Below are 22,529 nucleotides of genomic sequence, written 5' to 3' on the forward strand. Positions count from 1 at the left end.
AAAATAACAAGGTTGAAAACCATAACCACAAACTTGAGAACTGTAAACGTGAGAACAGTCATAGAACATAAAACAACAGAAACCGAGAAACATTGGGAGGGTGCTGTGTCCCCCAATGGAGGCTCCAAGAAACAGGATTTTTGGTCGCTTACCGTAAAATCTGTTTTCTTTATCGCCTCTCATTGGGGGACACAGGAACCATGGGACATCCCAAAGCAGTCCCAAGGGCGGGAAGAAACAGACTTCCATCAGGCCAGAGGACTCACCACTGCCACCTGCAAGATCCTTCTGCCTAGGCTGGCGTCCGCCGAAGTGTAGGTATGGACCTTGTAAAATTTGGCGAACGTGTGGATGGAAGACCAGGTTGCCGTTTTGCAAAGCTGTAGGGCGGAAGCCCTGTGGTGCACCGCCCAGGAGGCGCCGACTGCCCGGGTAGAGTGAGCCTTGATCCCAGGAGGGGGCACACTGTTCTTGACCCGGTAAGCCTCCAGAATTGCCGTTCTGATCCAGCGAGCAATAGTCGCCTTAGAAGCCGGTTGGCCTCTGCGCGAACCATCAGGAATGACGAAAAGAAAATCTGTCTTCCGGAAAGTGGACGTTCTATCCAGGTAGATCTTCACTGCCCTGACGAGGTCCAGCTTGTTCAACGATCGCTCCAGAGGATGAGTCGGAGCTGGACAAAAGGAAGGTAGAACGATGTCCTTGTTGAGGTAGAAGGTGGAAACCACCTTAGGAAGAAAATAAGGCGGAGGCCTGAGGACCACCTAGTCCTGGTGGATGACCAAGAACGGAGGACGGCAAGACAGGGCCGCCAATTTGGAAACGCGGCGGATAGAAGTGATGGCCACAAGAAAGGCCACCTTCCAAGATAGAACTGACAGGGGGACCTCCCTGAGAGGCTCAAAGGGGGAAACCCTCAGAAGATCCAGTACCAGGTTTAAATCCCATGAATCCACAGGGGCCCTGTACGGAGGGACAGCGTGGGCTACTCCTTGAAGGAAGGTCTTACCCTGTGGTCAGGAAGCTAAAGTCTTCTGAAAAAGGATGGAAAGCGCAGAGACCTGGCCCTTCAGGGAACTAAGAGCTAGGCCCGAATCCAGTCCTGCCTGAAGGAAGGCCAAAATGGAAGGCAGGGAAAAGGACATAGATGAAACGCAGTTGGTCTTGCACCAACGGAAGTAAGCCTTCCAGGTACGATAGTAGATCCTGGAAGACGAAGGCTTCAGAGCCTGAATCATTGTGTGAATCACCCGGTCCGAAAGGCCAGACGCTCTTAGAACTGCGGTCTCAACAGCCACGCCATTAAACTGAGCGACCAAGAATTCGGGTGGCAGATCGGACCCTGAGACAGCAGATCGGGCCTGTCTGGAAGGCGCCAAGGAGCGTCCACGAGAAGATTGACGAGCTCCGCGAACCAAGCTCTCCTGGGCCAATCCGGGGCGATCAGAATGACCGGCACCCCTTCCGCTTTGATCTTTTTCAACAGTTTGGGAAGTAATGGAAGGGGTGGGAACAGGTAGGGCAGCACAAACTGTGACCAAGGAATGGCCAGAGCGTCGACGCCCACTGCAAGAGGATCGCGAGACCTGGAGATGAACTGCGGAACCTTCCTGTTCATTCAAGACGCCATGAGGTCCACGTCCCCCATCGAAGACAAATCTGATGGAAGACCTCCGGATGCAAGGACCATTCCCCTGCCGCGAGACCCTCGCGGCTGAGGAAGGCGGCGGCCCAATTGTCCACGCCGGGGATATGCACCGCGGATATCACCGGAACCGTTGTCTCTGCCCAGAGGAGGATCTTGGATACATCGGCCAAGGCCAAGGAGCTCCGAGTCCCCCCTTGATGGTTGACATATGCCACCGCCGTGGCATTGTCCGTCTGGATTCGGATTGGAAGGCCCCTGAGAATCCCTTCCCAGTGACGAAGGGACAGAAAAATGGCCCGGATCTCGAGGACATTGATCGGCAAGGTTGACTCCTGCGCCAGCCAGCGGCCCTGTACAGTCAGGTGGCGAAACACCGCACCCCAGCCGAGCAGGCTGGCATCCGTCGTCACCACTTGCCAGTGAACTGGAAAGAAGGACCTGCCCTGGGAGACGAGAGGTGACGTGAGCCACCAGTTGAGAGACCGTTTGACCAGGGGAGAGAGTCAGATCGGGCGGTCCAGGGAGAAGACAGACCTGTTCCACTGAGACAGGATGGCTTGCTGAAGAGGTCGCGAGTGAAATTGGGTGAAGGGAATCACTTCCAATGTTGCTACCATCCTCCCCAAAACCTTCATGGCCGATCGGAAGGAGGGAGACCGAGGGCCCTGGAGCACGCGTATGTCCCGACGAAGAATGGATCTCTTGTCTTCGTGAAGAAAGACCTTGGTCTGACGAGTGTCGAAGAGCATGCCCAGAAAGATGATGCGCTGAGAAGGAATAAGGCAGGACTTCTTCCGGTTGACCAGCCACCCGAAACGGGCTAGGGTGTCGAGAACGATGGACAGGCTTTCGTGGGCCTGAGAAAAGGACGGAGCCTTGATGAGGATGTCGTCGAGGTATGGAAACAGAACCAGGCCTCTGACCCTCAAGATGGCCATCAGCGCCGCCATGATCTTCGTGAAAACTCTTGGGGCGGTTGCAAGACCGAACGGCAGGGCGACGAACTGAAAATGTTCCTGAAGCACTGCAAAGCACAGGTATCAGTGATGTCCCGGAAATATCGGAACATGGAGGTAGGCATCCTGAATATCTATGGAACACAGAAATTCCTGAGCCTCCATGGAAGCAATTACTGAACGAAGGGATTCCATCCTGAAGTGCTTCAGACGAACTCTCTTGTTCAGCAATTTGAGATCCAGAATGGGACGCACCCTGCCGTCTTTTTTCGGTACCACAAAAAGGTTTGAATAGAAACCTGTGAACCGTTCTTTTTCTGGGACGGGAACAATTACCCCGGCTTTGAGGAGAGAAGTGATGGCTGCGAAGAAACCCAGAACTAGAGCGGGATCTCTTGGAGGTCGGGATTCGAAAAATCATTCCCGGGGTCGTGAAACGAACTCTATCTTGTATCCCGAGGATACAACTTCCCTGACCCATGCATCCTCTACTGAGAAGATCCAGACGTCCCTGAAGAAGAGGAGACTTCCGCCCAGCCTGGGAGGTGGGCTGATGACTAGCCGAGAGTCATGCCGAGGTGGTTCCTCCAGTCCTGGACCTGGAGGATCTACGCTGGGAGTAGCGAGGACGCAAGGAAGGAGTGGGCCTAAAGGATACTGTCTTCTTCTCTTGACGTGCCTGTGGCCTCTGTTGCTGCTGGGAGAAGGAATTTGATGCCGCGAAGCGACGAAAAGACCGAAATTGACGTCTAGGAGGAGGGCGACGAGGCTTGGCCTGGGGAAGAAAGGAACTTGTGCCACCTGTAGCATCCTTAATGATTTGGTCCAGCTTAGAACCAAAGAGACGAGACCCCTGAAAAGGCAGGCTGGTAAGGGACTTTTTAGAAGACAAATCCGCCTGCCAGGCCTTAAGCCAAACGGTCCGGCGGATGGCAACCGCGTTGCTGGACGCCTGAGCCGCACAAGACGCGGCGTCCAGGGAGGCGGAGACCAGATATTCACACGCGTGAGAAATCTGGTTGGCAAGTTCCGCCAGCTGTCCAGATGGAACCCCGTCCAGAATGCCCTGACGGAGCTGTTTGGCCCATTTGGATATGGATTTTGAAACCCAAGTGGAAGCAAAGGCCGGGCAAAGACTAGCTGAGGCCGCTTCAAATGCTGACTTTGCGAAAGATTCTATGACTCTATCGTTAGAATCCTTCAGAGATGCTCCGCCGGACAGTGGAAGGACCGTGTTGGTGGACAGTCTGGAAACTGGAGAGTCCACCGAAGGAGAAGCAGTCCAATTATCGGTGACCTCTGGAGAGAAGGGATATAAAACGCCAAGTCGCTTTCCTCTCTGAAAGCGTCTGGTCGGATTCTCTCTTTCTCTGGTCATAATCTCCTCGCATTCCGGGTGAGGAGCGAAAAACTTGGAAGGTGGTTTAGCCCGTCTAAACGAAACCGCCTGATCTGCGGGTTCTGTAGAGGACTCCTTGATGCCACAGGTTAGATTTATCGCTCCAATGAGATTCTGAACCATATCCCTCATGGTAGTGATTTGGTTCGAATCCAGCTCCGAAACATCCTCCGAAAGCGCATCAGAGAACGCCTCGCCTGACTCAGGAGCGGAGGATCGGGAGGACACCGACCGCAGAGGAGGACCGAGTGGCGAGATGGAGCAAGAAGAGGACTCAGACCGACGTTCCTGTCTGGACCTTTTGCGGCTAATCAAGGAAGGCTCGGGCGGAGGCTCCTGCGACCCGCTGGCTACTGCGGGGGTCTGCAGAGGTAATCGGTCCAGCACGGACACCAGGGTTTGAGACACCCGTGTTAGATCGGCCACCGATTTGTGACAGAGAGGAAGCCCAGCCTGGGATGGGGGTATCACTCTCGGGCAGATCGGCCGGGGGATCCTGGGCAGTGGGAACAATCGGGTTGCTGCAGGCCTGACAGAGCGGAGAGGACTGACCTGCCACCATCCTCCCCTGACCTCAACCCCATTGAGAATTTCTGGAGCATCATCAAAAGGAGTGTCTATGATGGCGGGAGGCAGTTCACATCTAAGCAACAACTCTGGGAGGGAATTCTGTCCACATGCAAAACAATTGAAGCAGAAACCATCCAAAAACTGACAGATTCAATGGACGAGAGTTCAGAAGCTTGTTTCGAACAAGGGGTTCTATGTGCAAATGTAACATCACCTAGAATAAAGTTTTCACTTGAAAACTGTTTGATTTCATTTTGTAATAAGCTGATAATGCTTATAACTTCACAATTGACCATTTTTTTTGTTCAAAATAAAAAAAGGTTGAAAACTCTGCTGTGCATAATAATTTGGAACATGCATTTTGAGTGTTTTTTTTTTTTTTTTTAAAGATACTGTTTTCATAGGCAGTTTTTTCCAAAACATTGCAATTATACTAGAATAGTAGATGACTGGAAAATAACAATGACTGCAATTCAGATAGGTAATTTAGAGAAAATATGAGGAAATATTATTTGCATAATAATTTGGAACACAGTGTAGAGTTAGACATATTGAAGAGGTCCCTGAAGAAAATGCCAGCGGGTTAGGGGACAGTGGGGCAGAGTGGGGTGTCAGTCTGCAGTGCAGAGCTACTCACGGCAGACAAGAAAACGGATACCAGGTTTCTGCCGGCCTGGATGTCCCGCTTGCGGTGGATCTCCGGAGGAAAAAAGTGGAGCTCCTGCGCTGCGGCTTCTGGTGCTGCAATCCGCGCAGATGGTGTGCTGTGCCCCCAGAAAAGAGTGCTCTGTGGAGCTCTTTGGCGAAAATGAGGGGCACGTGTGGAATCTCCTGTGAGTCAAGCAGCTGTGTGGAGGAAGGGGCGGAGTCAGCTGAGATGGCGCCGGTGGGCGGATAGTGCAGGGCACAGTTTGTCGGGCGGGAAAAAAGCCAGCCCGAAGAAAGCAGAAGTGGAGGAGCGCGGTACCGGAAGTAGGCCCCGGCGGAACCCGGAACCTAAATTAGAGGCCGGCGCCGCCGGTAAAAGAGACCGCGGCCCCGGAGAAGTGCAGAGCAGCGCTGCAGCCTGCCAGGGCCGCCCGAGGGAACGGAAGTGTCGGGCCGCGGCGCCGGAAGTAGGCCCCGGCCGGGACCTAAATTAGAGGCCGGCGCCGCCGGAGAGAGGATCGCGGCACCGAAGCCCGCAGGGAGTAAGTAGCGCGGTGGCCTTGGCAGGCACAGGACGCATTGCGGACGCTGGGATGCCCCTGTAAGAGGAGACATTGTGGCCGCCGAGCAGTGCGGCTGCAGGGAGAGCACTGAGGCCCTGATGAAGGGGATTGCTCAGGAGGAAGCGCGGCGGCCTGAAGGGCCACCGCGCAAAGAGATACTGCTCGTGTTGGTGCCCCTGGGATCCCTATTAACAATAAAGGTCATCGCCGCCATAAGAAAATCGTGCAGCACATTTAGGGACTTCTACTCCCCCACACTGCGAGGGAGGGCAGGGGAAGAGCTTGGAAAATTTAGGGGAAATACTCACCTAAACATCCCACGCAGTTACTAACCTGAGGGGAATGAGACGTCCACGGAACTGTGATGGACGTCCTCGTCTCCTCCAACTGACAGGCTCTGGTGGGTGAGTGGGTGGGGGACGGTGCCAGGACCGGACTTCTAAGCACGCTTGTGTGCTAGGCTCTTGGTCCTGGAGAGGGATCTATGAGGATACGGAGTGGCAGTACACGCCGTACTCATAGTCCGTATTATGGGACTACAGGTGTGACTGTTCACCCTGTATCCCTCCGGGAAAACCTGAAAAGAAACGACGCACATTGAGGTAGATAAGGGTCTAATGAAAGACCCGTGTCCACCTCCTACTTGACACTAAGCTAAACTGAAGAGTATAATGCCAGTCGGTGGGGTGTACACTGCAGAGGAGGAGCTAACTTTTTTATTTGCATAGTGGCAGCCTCCTAGTGGCAGCAGCATACACCCATGGTTCCTGTGTCCCCCAATGAGAGGCGATAGAGAAAGCTAAATCTCCGAGCAGTCACAAATACTCGGAGACCACCCGAGCATGCTCTGGAAAACCCCAGCAACGAGTACACTCGCTCATCACTAATAAGAACATAATCAAAACATATATAATATTTGAAAAAATAATATGTGACGTTGTGTGAGTCTCTTTCTAAAAGATACCATCCTGCCTAAATTTACACTTAAACAAAGAGTTAACCTTAATTAGGAAATATCACTGTGGGAGGACCAAGGAGTAATAAATCTATGGGATTAGGTACATTTTTCAAGCCTTTTTAACCCTTATGTGGGAATGTGATAAGTTAATTAGACCAGTGCTTTTGTTTTAGTTTGAGAACCACATTCAAATCTGAGAGATGGTCAAGAATCATAGAATGATGGCGTTGGAAGGGACCTCAAGGGTCATTGTGTCCAACCCTCTGCTCGATGCAGGATTCACTAAACCACAAGTGCCACAATCAGGCAAGCAACCCCACAGAGAAAACTAGATACAGTAGTTCCCAAAACAATATGATTCACAGAAAGAAAAAAATTACTACATAGAAAACATAGTTTATTAGATATGGGTTAAAAGTCTACTGAGTAGTAGTAAGGCCTACTAGGGTAAGGCTAGGGCCAACCACCGTTGAGCAGGGGCACCATTTGTACATCAGGGGTGCCAACCCTCGCGGCTAGGCAGGATACAGTTTCCCTTTAGGGCACTGTAGACTATATATTTTCCCGCAAAGGTCCACTATGGGTTTGGGATATACCGAGACGGATATCTAGATCTTAACTATTTTTGCCTACTGAGTAGACTTTTAACCCTTATCTAATAAACTGTATATTTTCTATCTAGTATTTTTTCTTTCTGTCAAGCATCTACACAGTAGTGACACTCAGAGCCCATCATTACAGGTATGATGACATTACAGGTATGGCTTCCCCTAACTCAACCCCCATAAGTATATGCATATCCAGATCTTCTCTTCTGTGGAGGCTACTCGTAAGTCACCATCCAGATACCTTCTCTTCATAGTCGGTTGCTAATGCACCAAGCTGGCAGATAGCTGAGAGCCACACATCTTTGGTTCCAGAGGCACATGTGTCTCCCAAGCTACAGCTTGGATTGGGAACCCCTGGTGCATATCAAATGATAAAAAAACCTACAACCTTGATTTAAACTGCTTTACTTTGATGGTTCTATTAAAATAGGAAAGAGTGCAGAAACAACTGATCTCTTATTGAATGTAGATTTTAAGATCTTTACAAAAATGTTGTCTAAAGGATTACAGGAATTTGATATCTGCCTATATTCATGTCATTCAGCATCAAAGTTATGTATGGTTGTGCTGAAAAGTTTACATACACCGGCAGAACTTTTGCTTTTTGGTCTTTTTTCAGAGAATATGAATGATAACACCAAAACTTTTTCTCCACTCATGGTTAGTGGTTGGGTGAAGCCATTTATTGTCAAACTACTGTGTTTTCTCTTTTTAAATCATAATGACAACCCAAAACATCCAAATGACCCTGATCAAAAGTTCACATACCCTGGTGGTTTTGGCCTGATAACATGACCAGAAGTTGACTCAAATGGATTTGAATGGCTACTAAAGGTAACATCCTCACCTGTGACAAATGCCTGGTCTTCTCGCTCCAGCTCTTACACAGCCCACTCTGCTCAGCTCCCCCAGCTGACTGACCAGTGAGCACATGGCCTAGTCCCAGTCCTGGCTATTCAGGTGCACCTAGTCAGGACCTGGAGTTCTAGGATTTCAACCTTCGACTATCTGGCTTTCCTGCAAAAAAAAAAAAAAAAAAATATATATATATATATATATATATATATATATATATATATATATATATATATATATATATATCTGAGTTCACTAGAAGGAGTGTTACACAGCTGCAGGAACAAGTAGATTTACAGAAAGGAACAAGAACATGTTTTGAAATAAACCTTTGATATTCTCAGCAGGACAGTGACGGGTCTAAGCATAGGAAACAGTTCAGAGCTTAATTTAAATGATTGAGTTTTTACCATCTGAGGTAAATAGCACATTTCCAGCAGAGTGGTACGCAATTAAAGATTAATCAGATGATTTTCTATGGAATATAAATTTCACCCTATATAAAATGAACCAAGGAAATGGATAAAATCTTTGAAAGCAAATAATATGGTCTGATTAATGCAAAAATGTCATATTTCAGAGACTGCTAAGATAAGGAGTGTATGCTGAGTTTAAGTAGACGCATCGAGTTGTGACTTAATCAAAAGTGGAGTGGTGGTATTACTATAAACTATGAGCTATTGCTAGGAAGTTTGGAAAGATGGCGTCCGAATCATCATTTGGGGTTTTTTTAAGATCTTTTTACTTTGTCTTATGGTATTCGTTGACATTTTTTGTTTTGCAACAAATTCTTAAAATTGGTGGCAAAATAAAATAATGCTCTTTATTTTCATCTTTAACTGTTTTAGCATGTTCTGGTAAAATGTTGCCAATTTTGCACCAAAAATTTCAGACATACAGTACAGACCAAAAGTTTGGAAACAACTCATTCAAAGATTTTTCTGTATTTTCATGACTAAGAAAATTGTACATTCGCACTGAAGGCATCAAAACTATGAATTAACACATGTGGCATTATATACTTAACAAAAAAGTGTGAAACAACTGAAAATATGTCTTATATTCTAGAGTCTTCAAAGTAGCCACCTTTTGCTTTGATTACTGCTTTGCACACTCTTGGCATTCTCTTGATGAGCTTCAAGAGGTAGTCACCGGAAATGGTTTTCGCTTCACAGGTGTGACCTGTCAGGTTTAATTAGTGTGATTTCTTGCCTTAGAAATGGGGTTGGGACCATCAGTTGTGTTGTGCAGAAGTCTGGTGAATACATAGCTGATAGTCCTACTGAATAGACTGTTAGAATTTGTATTATGGCAAGGAAAAAGCAGCTAAGTAAAGAAAAACGAGTGGCCAGTCAGTCCGAAAAATTGGGAAAACTTTGAAAGTGTCCCCAAGTGCAGTGGCAAAAACCATCAAGCGCTACAAAGAAACTGGCTCACATGAGGACTGCCCCAGGAAAGGAAGACCAAGAGTCACCTCTGCTTCTGAGGATAAGTTTATCCGAGTCACCAGCCTCAGAAATCGCAGGTTAACAGCAGCTCAGATTAGAGACCAGGTCCATGCCACACAGAGTTCTAGCAGCAGACACATCTCTACAACAACTGTTAAGAGGAGTGTTTGTGCAGCAGGCCTTCATGGTAAAATAGCTGCTAGGAAACAACTGCTAAGGACAGGCAAGAAGCAGAAGAGACTTGTTTGGGCTAAAGAACACAAGGAATGGGCATTGGACCAGTGGAAATCTGTGCTTTGGTCTGATGAGTCCAAATTTGAGATCTTTGGTTCCAACGACCATGTCTTTGTGTGACGCAGAAAAGGTGAACGGATGGACTCTACATGCCTGGTTCCCACCGTGAAGCATGGAGGAGGAGGTGTGATGGTGTGGGGGTGCTTTGCTGGTGACACTGTTGGGGATGTATTCAAAATTGAAGGCATGCTGAACCAGCATGGCTACCACAGCATCTTGCAGCGGCATGCTATTCCATCCGGTTTGCGTTTAGTTGGACCATCATTTATTTTTCAACAGGACAATGACCCCAAACACACCTCCAGGCTGTGTAAGGGCTATTTGACCAAGAAGGAGAGTGATGGGGTGGAGTCACCAGACCTGAACCCAATTGAGATGGTTTGGGGTGAGCTCGACCGCAGAGTGAAGGCAAAAGGGCCAACAAGTGCTAAGCATCCCTGGGAACTCCATCAAGACTGTCGGAAGACCATTCCCGGTGACTATCTCTTGAAGCTCATCAAGAGAATGCCAAGAGTATGCAAAGCAGTAATCAAAGCAAAATGTGGCTACTTTGAAGAACCTAGAATATAAGACACATTTTCAGTTGTTTCACGCTTTTTTGTTAAGTATATAATTCCACGTGTTATTTCATAGTTTTGATGCCTTCAGTGTGAATGTACAATTTTCTTAGTCATGAAAATACAGAAAAATCTTTGAATGAGAAGGTGTGTCCAAACTTTTGGTCTGTACTGTACATAAAAACACCCTATGGGGGAAAGGACTAGAGGACATTCGCAAAATAAAAAAAATGTTGCAATTTTTTAAAAAGTCGTAATGGTTGAATTAGTCAAAAATATCTAGAAACTAAAACACAAGTAACATAGACTTTAAAAACAAAAAGGCGCAAATTAAAAACACTTGCAAAACACCAAAAATTAGACAAAAAAGGTAAATATGCAAGATTAAATCAGGACATTAAAGTTTTGTATAACTGTTAGGAGAAAATAATAAAGATATAGTATACAAGCAAAAAATGAGTGTATTATGTTTTATAGTGTTCCACTATGTAATTGTTGATTTCTCCACCACTCCGGTGGTCCTGGACTGTCGTGGTTTACTCTGCTGCAGCAATGCTGTGCCCGTAGACCATCGTGACTGATGCCGCCAGTTATTGCCCTCGGTGGTGATGCTAGGATGTATGGCACAACAATTAGAGGGGTGTTCAGACATATCTTCACTGTAGCAAAGTAAACAAGTATCAGTTATGTTTTTATTTTAGCGTATTTCCTGCCTTTTAGACTTTAGAAATGTTTAAACCTTTTAACAATTCTTGTCTGAAATGTCAAATTTTGTTATAATGTAGGAGATTGAGACCTCGGAGCCCTGCAGTTGTATCTATTTTACCGGCTACAGCATCATTATTGGAACCAACAAATTCTATGAGATTGAGATGAAACAATACACTCTGGAAGGTGAGGAATTACATGGTGACTAATTCAGACTAAATCAACTCAATCAATGCTGAGAAATATTATCTCCAACCGTATTACTGAGGGGGATGTCCTGAACAATTCTATTTCCTTCTAGGGAAGCTTCTAGATCCATACCAACCACAAGAAAACTTGGTGTAGGGAGGCGGCAACACATTTTCTAATCCTTGCCAAGCACTGCACTGAGTCTCACAAGTCCTGACTCTTTTGCTCTGCATTCTTGAGCAGGTTTTGCCTTTGGCTATCCCTGCTGTAAAAGTTTTGCTGCTGCTGTGTTCTGGGGAACCATTGTTCGGAAACACTGGCCAAGGGTTTCGTATGTTGGCCACTAGTTGACCATATTAATATGCATGTGCCCAGGTATCGTTTTTCATGTAGAGTTTATGGAGCAAAACTTGAACTGTGATTGATATTTGTGCGCTATAAGGCAATATTTTCTCTGCATATTAGAAAAAAAAAAAGCTCTGAAATGTGTGACACTAATGAAGGATTGGGAACAAGCTGTTTTTAGAATATTGAGTGATTCATAGTAACATCTTACATAAAATCTCAACTATAGAGGATATTGAGGTACTTTACAGCACATCTCTTGGATTTTTTTTTATGTTCTTGCTGGAGTGATCTCACTAATGTCGTTTCCCTGCCGTAGTACCAGCCGCCATCATCTGGTCTTCCTGGCGCCACTTCAGTCCTGTTTTTGAAGCTCTCATAGACCCATTGGGAGCTTTTGACTGCAGCTTCTGACTGGCTGAAAGTCAGAGGTAACCGTCACAATCTCTTAATGTAGGTCTGTGAGCGCTTCGTTCTGGCCTCATTCTGGCTCTCATAGACTTACGTTGAGTAATGACCTCTGATTCACCCAGCAAACACTGGAGTGATCTGGCAGGTTACAACTCGTAAGTATACTAGAAGGGGCAGGGAACATGGTTAAATCACTTCAGCGGTGGAATAAAAAAATAACCCACCGGGGTGGTGTTTTAAGATACAACTATAGAGGCCTAGTCATTTAAAGGGCGAGTTTCTATTATGTCAAAATATCTGAGAGGCCTACAACGTGCACCAGATATATAGCACCAACATATTCAGCAGCACCGTGAACTGAACTGATGAAGAACAATAATGTCAATAAGAATTCACTGTTTTTTGTTTTTGTAGAATTTCTGGATAAAAATGACCATTCCTTGGCTTCTGCTGTGTTTGCCTCCTCATCCAATAGTTTCCCTATTGCTATAATGCAGGTGAACAGCACAGGACAGAGGGAAGAGTACTTGCTGTGTTTCCATGGTAACAGCCTGATTTTAATATTTTTTTTATTACATTGGACTTCTAATGCAGTCAGTATTCTCGAATGGAGGCATCACAGTCTGTAATTTTATCTTGTAGAGTTCGGAGTGTTTGTCGACTCGTATGGAAGACGCAGTAGAACTGATGATCTAAAATGGAGCCGGCTGCCTCTTGCTTTTGGTAGGTTTACTAGTTACAGCTTTTTTGTACGCTTGTAAAGAACAAAGCACTGCATAATTCTTACTAGGATGTATAGTCCTTAGATAGCTTTTTTTTTTAAGGTTTCTTTATAATTTCTCACAGTAGAAATCTTGTCTGGAGCCTGCGAAAGGAAAAACAAAAAAAGATAAATTTTAAAGCATTAGGTTTTTGTCTTGTTTGCTTTTTAGCATACCGGGAACCATACTTATTTGTGACTCATTTTAACTCCTTGGAAGTTGTTGAGATTCAGGGACGTGCTGCTCTGGGGTAAGTCCTTTCTCATATACAGGACATTATTTCCATTATTATGTGTCTTTGTCAATTGTCATTATTTCACATTGCAGAGCTCCAGCCAGGGCTCATTTGGATATTCCAAACCCACGTTATTTGGGACCAGCCATCTCTTCCGGAGCCATTTATTTGGCATCGGTGTACCAGGACAAGCTCCGAGTGATCTGCTGCAAGGGCAATCTGGTGAAAGACAATGCAAGCGATCTCCATCGAGCCCCTTCCACTACACGGAGGTGGGTTGTTTGCACAAGTACATACCTAAAGGCTCATGGGACTGGGTGCAAAAGTTCAATTTGCTTTACCCCCAGTTTGAGTCCAGTGGCTTACAGTTATCAGCCTGCGGTAGCTAGATGAGTGGCTTCATGAGTCAAAAGGGAATAAAGGGGCGCATGTGGGAGGGTGACTAAGAAGTTGCCGAGGATTTCATCTGACCAATAGAGGCTATAAGCTCATTTTTTACAAAAGTCTTTCCAAGGTTGTTGCCTAAACTGATAATGGGTATGTAATTCTAAGTGGGATAACTTCTCCATCCTAGCCAGCTGTGCAAAGTAGAGGTACAGAACAGTGGGATTGGTGATTTTGCCATTGTCAAGAGGTCTCTCTATTGGGTTCTGGGGATTGATCTTGTTAGGAGGGCCATATGTTTAGGAAATTTAATTTTCAGGGAATACTACCACGGCCTGACTAATGTCATACAAGAACTCCTGAATGTGTGACTAAGGCTACGTTCACATTTGCGGCCAGCGCCGCAGCGTCGGGCGCCGCAGCGGCGCCGCATGCGTCATGCGCCCCTATATTTAACATGGGGGCGCATGGACATGCGGCGCACTTGCGTTTTGCGCCGCATGCGTCGCTGCGGCGCCCGCGTCGGGGCGCAGAGGACGCAGCAAGTTGCATTTTTGCTGCGTCCAAATTCAATGAGAAAAACGACGCATGCGGCGCAAAACGCAGCGTTGTGCATGCGTTTTGCTGCGTTTTTGTTTGCGTTGTGCGCTGCGGCGCCGACGCTGCGGCGCACAACGCAAATGTGAACGTAGCCTTCGATGTTTTTATTTCTTCACTCTCAACCAAATGTGTTGATATGTTGAAAGTGGGTGAACTTTCAGAGCAGGAGAGCGTATGAGATTTTATGGTAATAGCCCTGGTGTCTGGCAAATGCTCTCTATACCATCTCTCATGTTTTTGTATCAGGAACACATGCAGAGTTTTTGCTCCAGATTTTTTTTTTTTGCATACAGTACGCACATTTTTACATGCATTTTTGGTTGTGTTTTTTTTTATTTTCAGGGCTGGAGGAGTTTTTCAAGTGGTGTTGGTAAGGGGTTCTGTAAATGCGGTGGTCTAGTCTAAACTGCCACCTCTGCTAAACCTATAGCGACTTCATTGAAAGAGGAGATATTTACACAAATTTTTATGTGTGCACTTTGTGAAAGGTATTTAAAGTAAATTTACAATGTTCTCTTGTGTGGCAGCCCGAATAAGAGAGGCCCTCCTTCATACAATGATCATATAACTAAAAGAATAGCAGCCAGTCCAGTACCAGGAGAAGTCCAAGGTCTGGTTCGTGAACCCAGTACACCACATCGTTTTCGAGAGGGAAGGACAGAGATACGCAGGGACAAGTCTCCTGGGCGACCCCTAGAAAGAGAAAAGTCTCCTGGAAGGTTGTTGAGCACCAGAAGAGAAAGGTCACCTGGACGATTATTTGAAGATAGCAGTAGAGGTCGTGTACCTGCAGGAGCTGTAAGAACTCCTCTTTCTCAAGTCAATAAGGTATTATAATAAAGCACATACTTCTGTACTTGTTGTTGAAATGGTAATCTAATATATATAGATGAAAATAAACGACATTTGTAGCCATTTTTCTCATATTAAATAATTGAGGCGGTTGGATAGTACATTCCACATTTTTTACTGATGCGGAAGCATACTATGCTTTTGATCCTTTCTTATTGGTTGGATTGCTGGGTATGTGTTTTATTTTGCTACAGGCCAAAAGATACCACATCAGTAGTATCGTGCAAGTCTGTCTGTTCTGTAGTTTTTGCGGAGAATAATTTTCACTTAATGTATGGCTATGGACACCTTTTGGAGCCCTTCTTGTAGACTGAAATGGATGTTTTTTCACTAAAAATCATTTTTGCAATTGGGTTCTGATGATGAGCGTCAACTGTTTGTATTTTGCAGGCTGCATGTATTCTCATACACAGCAGGCTGCTCAGTCCTATGCAGTGTGACTCTGACGACTGAGAATCTCTCTGCTCTCCTGAATGTTAGCTGGCATCTATTACAAACAAATAGGATATAAACAAGAAGTCCATTAGTGAGAGCAGTGAGGAGGGGTCTGAGATTTCACACTTAACAGGACTCCTCTGTATGCAGTATATGAACATATAAGACAAATACTTGACCATTTTTTTAATAAAACACAATTACAAAAAATGATTTTTAGCCAATAAAGAATCAATCATTCTAGTAAGAAATGCCCCCAATGTCTCCATAGCCTTAAAAGTACATGCCATTCTGGTACATTGCCATCTGGTGAGCTAGATTGGTAAACAGCTAAAATACCCCTCTTTGCTAAACAGTGCTACATTACTTACACATACAGTTATTAGATATATGAAACTGAAATAGCTGTTGCAAAAAAAAACACAATTTTTATAAAACATTAAGCTTAAGATTAATTGGGGTGCCCAAACTTTTTCATATAACTGTAACTTTCTATCAATATATGAAAAAAGCAATTCTATAATATTAACACAATGTATTTGGATATAATATTGCACACACACATGTGGTAACGTAGTCAAAAACTTAAAAATTTTCAAAATCCCCTTCACTGTGACCTGACAGTTTATAAGGCTCTAGTCATGTGGAAATCTGATACATTCCATAATAAATGCAAACTAAGGGTAAGTTCACACAGGGCGTTTTTGCTGCTTTTTTTTCTGCAGCGAAACCCGATCTTCTTGGCAGGAAAGAAGCTGCGTCAAAAATGCAGTTTTTGGTTCGTTTTTTGTTGCGTATTTAGTGCGTTTTTTTTTTCTCTTTGTCCATGCTAATGTCCTTGGATCTTCAGCAGCAAAAACGCAGCAAATAATGATACCTGCATTTTTGCTGCTTTTTTTTCAACACCCATTCAAGTCAATGGGTAAAAAACGCCAAAAGAAGTGACATGCTCTATGTCCAAAAAACTCGGCAAAGCACAAAATACTGATCACACAAAAAACCAATGTGTGTGCATGAGATTTCTGAAATCTCATAGGCTTTGCTGGTATTGTAAAAAGCAGCTGAAAATTAGCATAAAAAACGCAGCAAAAACGCCCTGTGTGAACTTACCCTAAAGCTTAAGGGTCCAATGACTATAATGTTCCGTCTGGTTTTGTTTGCACGGCGTGCAGCACAGGTTTATTTCCACTGTATATGTCTTCCACAGGTTGCACATAACATTTCTTAAGAGTAAGTTGTAAAGCCCAGCAGATTTTCTGTCCAGATGAAAATCTGCTGTTTGCTAAGATTTTTCTGTTTGAGATACGAAGTTTGGCATACTCTACAATAGTTCCTAAGGTTGTAAGATTACTGAACTTAGTGATTGGCTGCAGCAGTGATGCATGATTTTGACATGTCACCGCTGCAGTCAAAACACAGAGTCCCAAGCAGAGGCAGGGAGCCATCTCTGGACCCAGTGAGGTTGAATATGTGCGCTTTTTAAAAATTATTTTAGAGTGTTTGGGGTCCACTTTTCTGCGTGTGAAAACCCTGCCTACCTCTCAAATTTCATAAATGCCACGTACTGATGTGTAATGGGACAAGAAATGCCTAAATTCTTTAGGGCTTATAATAGGGCTTGCCTTCCCCCAACATGCCCATTAGGCTTCGCTTAGGGCTTATCTTCCCCAACCGGTGAAGCGATCCCGCCATGCCCATTAGGCTTAATATCCGAAATTTGAGCAGATAGGAGACCATCCGTTTACCCAGGTTTACAGTAAGTGACAGTATAAAGGTGGACAGGGCTCTATTGGGATCATGGGTACAATATAAGTATTTACATATTATGCTGTACAATTTTAAAAGCGGTTCTATGGGACAATAAAGGGGTCTTCCAGGCTGAAATGAAACTTCTGCAGTGACTCTGTGTGATAGCAGAAGGGTCTGTCACAGTCCACCTGTATTCCCTGTGCAGGTGGGTGGTAACGTGACCACTGCAGTCACATATGCCCTAGTCTCATCCAGCTTCTCTCAGTAGAAGAGAACTGAGAGAAGCGTAGAAGTCTAGCCAACATGTGACGGCAAGCATGCGAATGCCATTCATAAGGTCTAGTGATGAGCGAGTGTACTCGTTGCTCGGGTCTCCCAGAGCACGCTCGGGTGATCTCCGAGTATTTGTTAGTGCTCAAGATTTAGTTTTCCTCGCCTCAGCTGCATGATTTACGGCTGCTAGCCAGGCTGAATACATGTGGGGATTCCGTAACAAACCGACATTCCTCACAGGCATTCAGCTTATCTGGCAGCCGTAAATCATGCAGCTGAGGAAAACTAAATCTCTGAGCACTAGCAAATACACTCAGAGGTCACCTGAGCGTGCTCCGGAAAACCCGAGCAACGAGTATACTCGCTCATCACTAGTAAGGTCACATTATCACCCACTTACATGGGGAATACTGAGGGAAGGGTGACAGTATGTGCGTCGCACACGGTCACAAGACCGGCACTGACTGCAGACTTTTAATTTCAGCCCGGACAACCCCTTAAAGGGATTACGTCACCCATTAATGTAATTAGGAACTAGTTTAGATTTTCGTTTTTAATACTTTTTCCACTTTTACCATATAAAGACTTGTGAATTTACATTTCCTTCTATTTGCCAGCAGAGGGAGTTAATATGAAAATGTACCAAAGCAATCTATAAAACTATGGCTATAAATGTGCTCTGGCTCTTTCCCTGCTGCTCATCTGACACTTCCCTTACCCATGTGGTTATCCAGGGTTAAAAACTATTTATACAGTAGTAGCACTGTAAGAAATGGTGTACAAGCAGCAGATATTTAAACTGTATATCTTCATTTCTAGATATTTCACAACATAGGAGTGGTAACTGTCATGCTGGACCCCAAACAGGTTCACTATGGACCGCAGTAGATTAGTGGACAGATTTTTGTCCTCTCCTCTTAGGTTTGGAGGTATCTAATCTCTGCGCAGCTGCCAGGTCTAAACTAGGCTTGGCTCCTTCTATAGCTCCAGTCAGTCTGTGTATGTGATGGCGTATGCTCACCTCACAGCTGATATAGCTCCAGCACAGAAGATTAACAACTGTCCCCACTGTCCTATGCCCTGAGTGTACCATACATAATCAGTGTAGGTGTCACATTATATAGGTGCTATAATATGTGCGAGCACCTTTGTAGAAGAAAAATGTTTTGTTCTTATATAGAGAATCTGTCAGGCAGTTTGTGCCCCCTAACCCATGAGCAGCATGAGACAGAGCCTGGCTGCATGATGGCACCAACTTGTATTATTCACTGAAACGCTCTGGGGTTTCTGAGAAAATATACTTTGAAGATCTGGCTGGTGACCATTGCCAAATATCAGCCTAGACAAGCACCACCCCCAGCCGAGTCTTCCTAACGTTCGAGATGATTGATTGACAGGTCTCTCCCTATGTACACTCGAGGGCGATGCCTGTCAAACACTTGTACTGCTTGGAACAGCTGGCCAGGGTCAATGCTGGACTGATCTCCAGCTATGTTCCCTGGCTGGATCTTCAAAGTATATTGTTTCTGAATAGCAGGTGCGTTTCAAGTAATATACAGCTGCTTCTCACAAAATTAGAATATCATCAAAAAGTTAATTTATTTCAGTTCTTCAATACAAAAAGTGAAACCCATATATTATTAAGAGTCAGTACAAACCGTGATCTATTTCAAGTGTTTATTAATGTTGATATTTATGGCTAACAGCCAATGAAAACCCAAAAGTCATTATCTCAGTAAATTAGAATAATTATCAAAAAACACCTGCAAAGGCTTCCTAAGCATTTAAAAATGTCCCTTAGTCTGTTTCAGTAGGCTCCACAATCATGGGGAAGACTGCTGACTTGACAAATGTCCAGAAGGCAGTCATTGGCACACTCCACAAGGAGGGTAAGCTACAAAACGTCATTGCTAAAAAAGCTGGCTGTTCAGAGTGCTGTATCCAAGCATATTAATGGAAAGTTGAGTGGTAGGAAAAAGTGTAGTAGAAAAAGGTGAACAAGCAACCGGGATAACCGCAGCCTTGAAAGGATTGTTAAAAGGCCATTCAGAAATTTGGGGGGAGATTCACAAGGAGTGGACTGCTGCTGGAGTCATTGCTTCAAGAGCCACCACACACCGACGTATCCATGACATGGGCTACAAGTGTCACATTCCTTGTGTCATGCCACTCATGACCAATAGACAACGCCAGAAGTGTCTAACCCAGGCCAAGGAGAAAAACAACTGGACTGTTGCTCAGTGGTCCAAGGTGTTGTTTACAGATGAAAGTAAATTTTGCATTTCATTTGGAAATCAAGGTCCCAGAGTCTGGAGGAAGAGTGGAGAGGCACAATCCAAGCTGCTTGAGGTCTAGTGTGAAGTTTCCACAATCAGTGATGGTTTGGGGAGCCATGTCATCTGCTAGTATAGGTCCACTGTGTTTTATCAAGACCAAAGTCAGCGCTGCCGTCTACCAGGAAATTTTAGAGCACTTCATGCTTTCCTCTGGCGACGATTTTTTTGGAGATGGAAATCTGATTCTCCAGCAGGACTTGGCACCTGTCCACACTGCCAAAAGTACCAATACCTGGTTTAAAAACAACAGTATCACTGTGCTTCATTGGCCAGCAAATTCGCCTGACCTTAACCCCTATGGGGTATTGTCAAGACACCAGATCCAACAATGCAGATGAGCTGAACACTGCTATCAAAGCAACCTGGGCTTCCATAACACCTCAGCAGTGCCACAGGCTAATCTCCTCCATGCCAGGCCCCATTGATGCAGTAATTGATGCAAAAAGAGCCCTGACCAAGTATTGAGTGCATTTACTGAATATACATTTCAGTAGGCCAACATTTCGAATTTTAAAATCATTTTTCAAGCTGGTGTTATAAAGTATTCTAAATTACTTTTGGGTTTTCATTGGCTGTAAGCCATAATCATCAACATTAATAGAAATAAACACTTTAAATAGATCACTTTGTTTGTAATGACTCTATATAATATGAGTTTCACTTTTTGTATTGAAGAACTGAAATAAATTAACTTTTTGATGATATTCTAATTTTGTGAGAAGCAGCTGTATGTGGCTGCAGTCGTGTAGCCAGTATGAGATTCATGCTGCAGGTGGTGTGAGCAGGATGATTCGAGTGACTGGTTCTCTATTATACAAATAGTCATATTTCCTTTACTAGTAATAGCCTAGAGCAGGCCATTGATGTGTTATCGTTTATCACACATTTTAGAGGTAATCTGTCAGCGGGATTTCACCCTTAAACTACTTATAAGGACATATAGTTCTTTCAAAGACAAGGGTAGCAATACCTTTACATGGACAGTCTATTCCTCCATCACTGACAGCCTATGTGCTATGTGACTTCAGAAAAAGGAGGCATCGGGGAATAGAGCTGGAGTGACAGACTTCAGATCTACAGCCTCAAATCAATTCAGACGCCAATTTCTAAGTAATGGAGGAACTGATTGGCCATGTAAAGGTATTGCTGGACTTGTCTTTGGAAGAGCTACATGCACATATACATTGTTTGGGGGTGAAATCCTGCTGACAGGATCCCCTTTATGCTCAGGCATGGGTCAGGGTGTCTTTTTAGTTGGAATATATTTGAGGGGCCCATATACGTTATTGTCCAATCCTACATACGGTACTTATTTCTTGTGTGTATGGTTAGCCTGAGTCTGTGGTGACCAACACATGCTATATTAGATAAGACAAATAAATCAGATTTTATCTTTTTTTTTTTGTTTTGTGTTTTTTAGGTTTGGGACCAGTCTTCAGTGTAAATGAACAGGACACTCCAGCAACAGATAAATGACACAACACTGGGGAATATCTTTATGTCTGCTTTCCACAGGCATATGCTTTTTCTATTCTGATTGTTTGTAGCAGACCAGAACTCTTGTGCTATGTGAAGACCACCAACCATCTGCAGCTCTGCCTCTCATCACTTCTAGCCATGTTTCGGTTTTCTTCCTCCATTCTGTAGGCGACATTCTTATTTTTGTTACAGTAATAGGTCATTTTGCCTCTCTGCAATATACAACTGATGTAGAAGGTTTGGTTACATTTGCTAAATGATAAATTAATATTTTAATAGTAAATTGAAGATTTTAGACAATAACTCCTTTCTGCTAAGAATTCTTTATGGAGCTTTGCATTAATTCTAACATCATGGGTACAGGCACAGCAAAGCCAATGCTTTCACATAAAGGCACTATACAAACACGTATTTATTCACCGGTTACTATGTGATGTTTCTGTTCTGCTAACTTCCTAATGCTTTTGCTACCTCACTTACAAGTCAAAACTTGCTTTATAAAACCATCACATTAATGTGCCAGGAGTAACATGTCTGAAAAGGTGCTAAATATTTTGTAGGTGTCAATGATCAAGATCTTATATTGGATTCTCATTTTTCAATTGAGAAAGTTTGTAACCTGCCCACTTCTGATAACATGTGTATATGTGGTAAGCTGGACTTTGACTATGTATATATATATGTATCTATATATTTCTGTTTCTCTATTATGCATAACTGCATGAAAGATCGATCACCCTGGAAGCCTCCTGATTTACGTAAATGTAACAATCAATATGTTTAATAGGGCAACGCTAATTGAATTAATTGGGTACTGCTAATGCCCAGTCGAAATTTCCTGGAGATGTCTGTCCCTTCCAATGCTTCCTTCCCTATAAATGAGGATTGTACATACTTTAACACAAAGTTTATATTCATAAAATTGAATATGTTTCTACTTTTTTAAGGTAAATTGTGCATTTTTGAATTTTGCCTTTTGTGAAATGTGTGGAGGGCACAAACAGGCGAGGACCCCAGTCCTATCCACTGATGTATGAGCGTCAAGGGTGATTGTAAAGTGTGGATTGCTTGATTTTTATTATGCTTTGCTGCTCTTTGCTAAGAAAAGAATAAATGCACTAACTTAATTAACATTTGGCCTTGGGGAAAAATATTCTAGGTTGCTGAAAGGCTTCACGCGTGGGTTTTACATTTATTTACATAAGAATGCCTAAAAATGGAAAATCTCTTTCCCATGATTCAGGAACACAAAGTAGACATCTTCGGTT

At 44.3% G+C, this 22,529-nt stretch overlaps 1 protein-coding gene across 8 annotated transcripts in view; it reads left to right on the forward strand.

Annotated features, from left to right (window-relative positions):
- The window catches only part of CIT (citron rho-interacting serine/threonine kinase), a 205,654-nt gene extending 183,555 nt beyond the window's left edge, over positions 1-22,099 (forward strand). For all 8 annotated transcript variants that reach the window (XM_077294796.1, XM_077294806.1, XM_077294822.1 and 5 more), the window contains 7 exons: positions 11,290-11,398; positions 12,572-12,700; positions 12,800-12,880; positions 13,090-13,168; positions 13,246-13,425; positions 14,665-14,965; positions 21,203-22,099. In XM_077294796.1, coding sequence (XP_077150911.1) covers positions 11,290-11,398; positions 12,572-12,700; positions 12,800-12,880; positions 13,090-13,168; positions 13,246-13,425; positions 14,665-14,965; positions 21,203-21,226 — 903 coding nt within the window. In that variant the 3' untranslated portion in view covers positions 21,227-22,099. The remainder of the gene's footprint in view (positions 1-11,289; positions 11,399-12,571; positions 12,701-12,799; positions 12,881-13,089; positions 13,169-13,245; positions 13,426-14,664; positions 14,966-21,202) is intronic.
- Positions 22,100-22,529: the final 430 nt, after the last annotated feature.

This window comes from Ranitomeya variabilis, chromosome 1 (genome assembly GCF_051348905.1).
Source record: "Ranitomeya variabilis isolate aRanVar5 chromosome 1, aRanVar5.hap1, whole genome shotgun sequence".
Lineage (NCBI taxonomy): Eukaryota > Metazoa > Chordata > Amphibia > Anura > Dendrobatidae > Ranitomeya > Ranitomeya variabilis.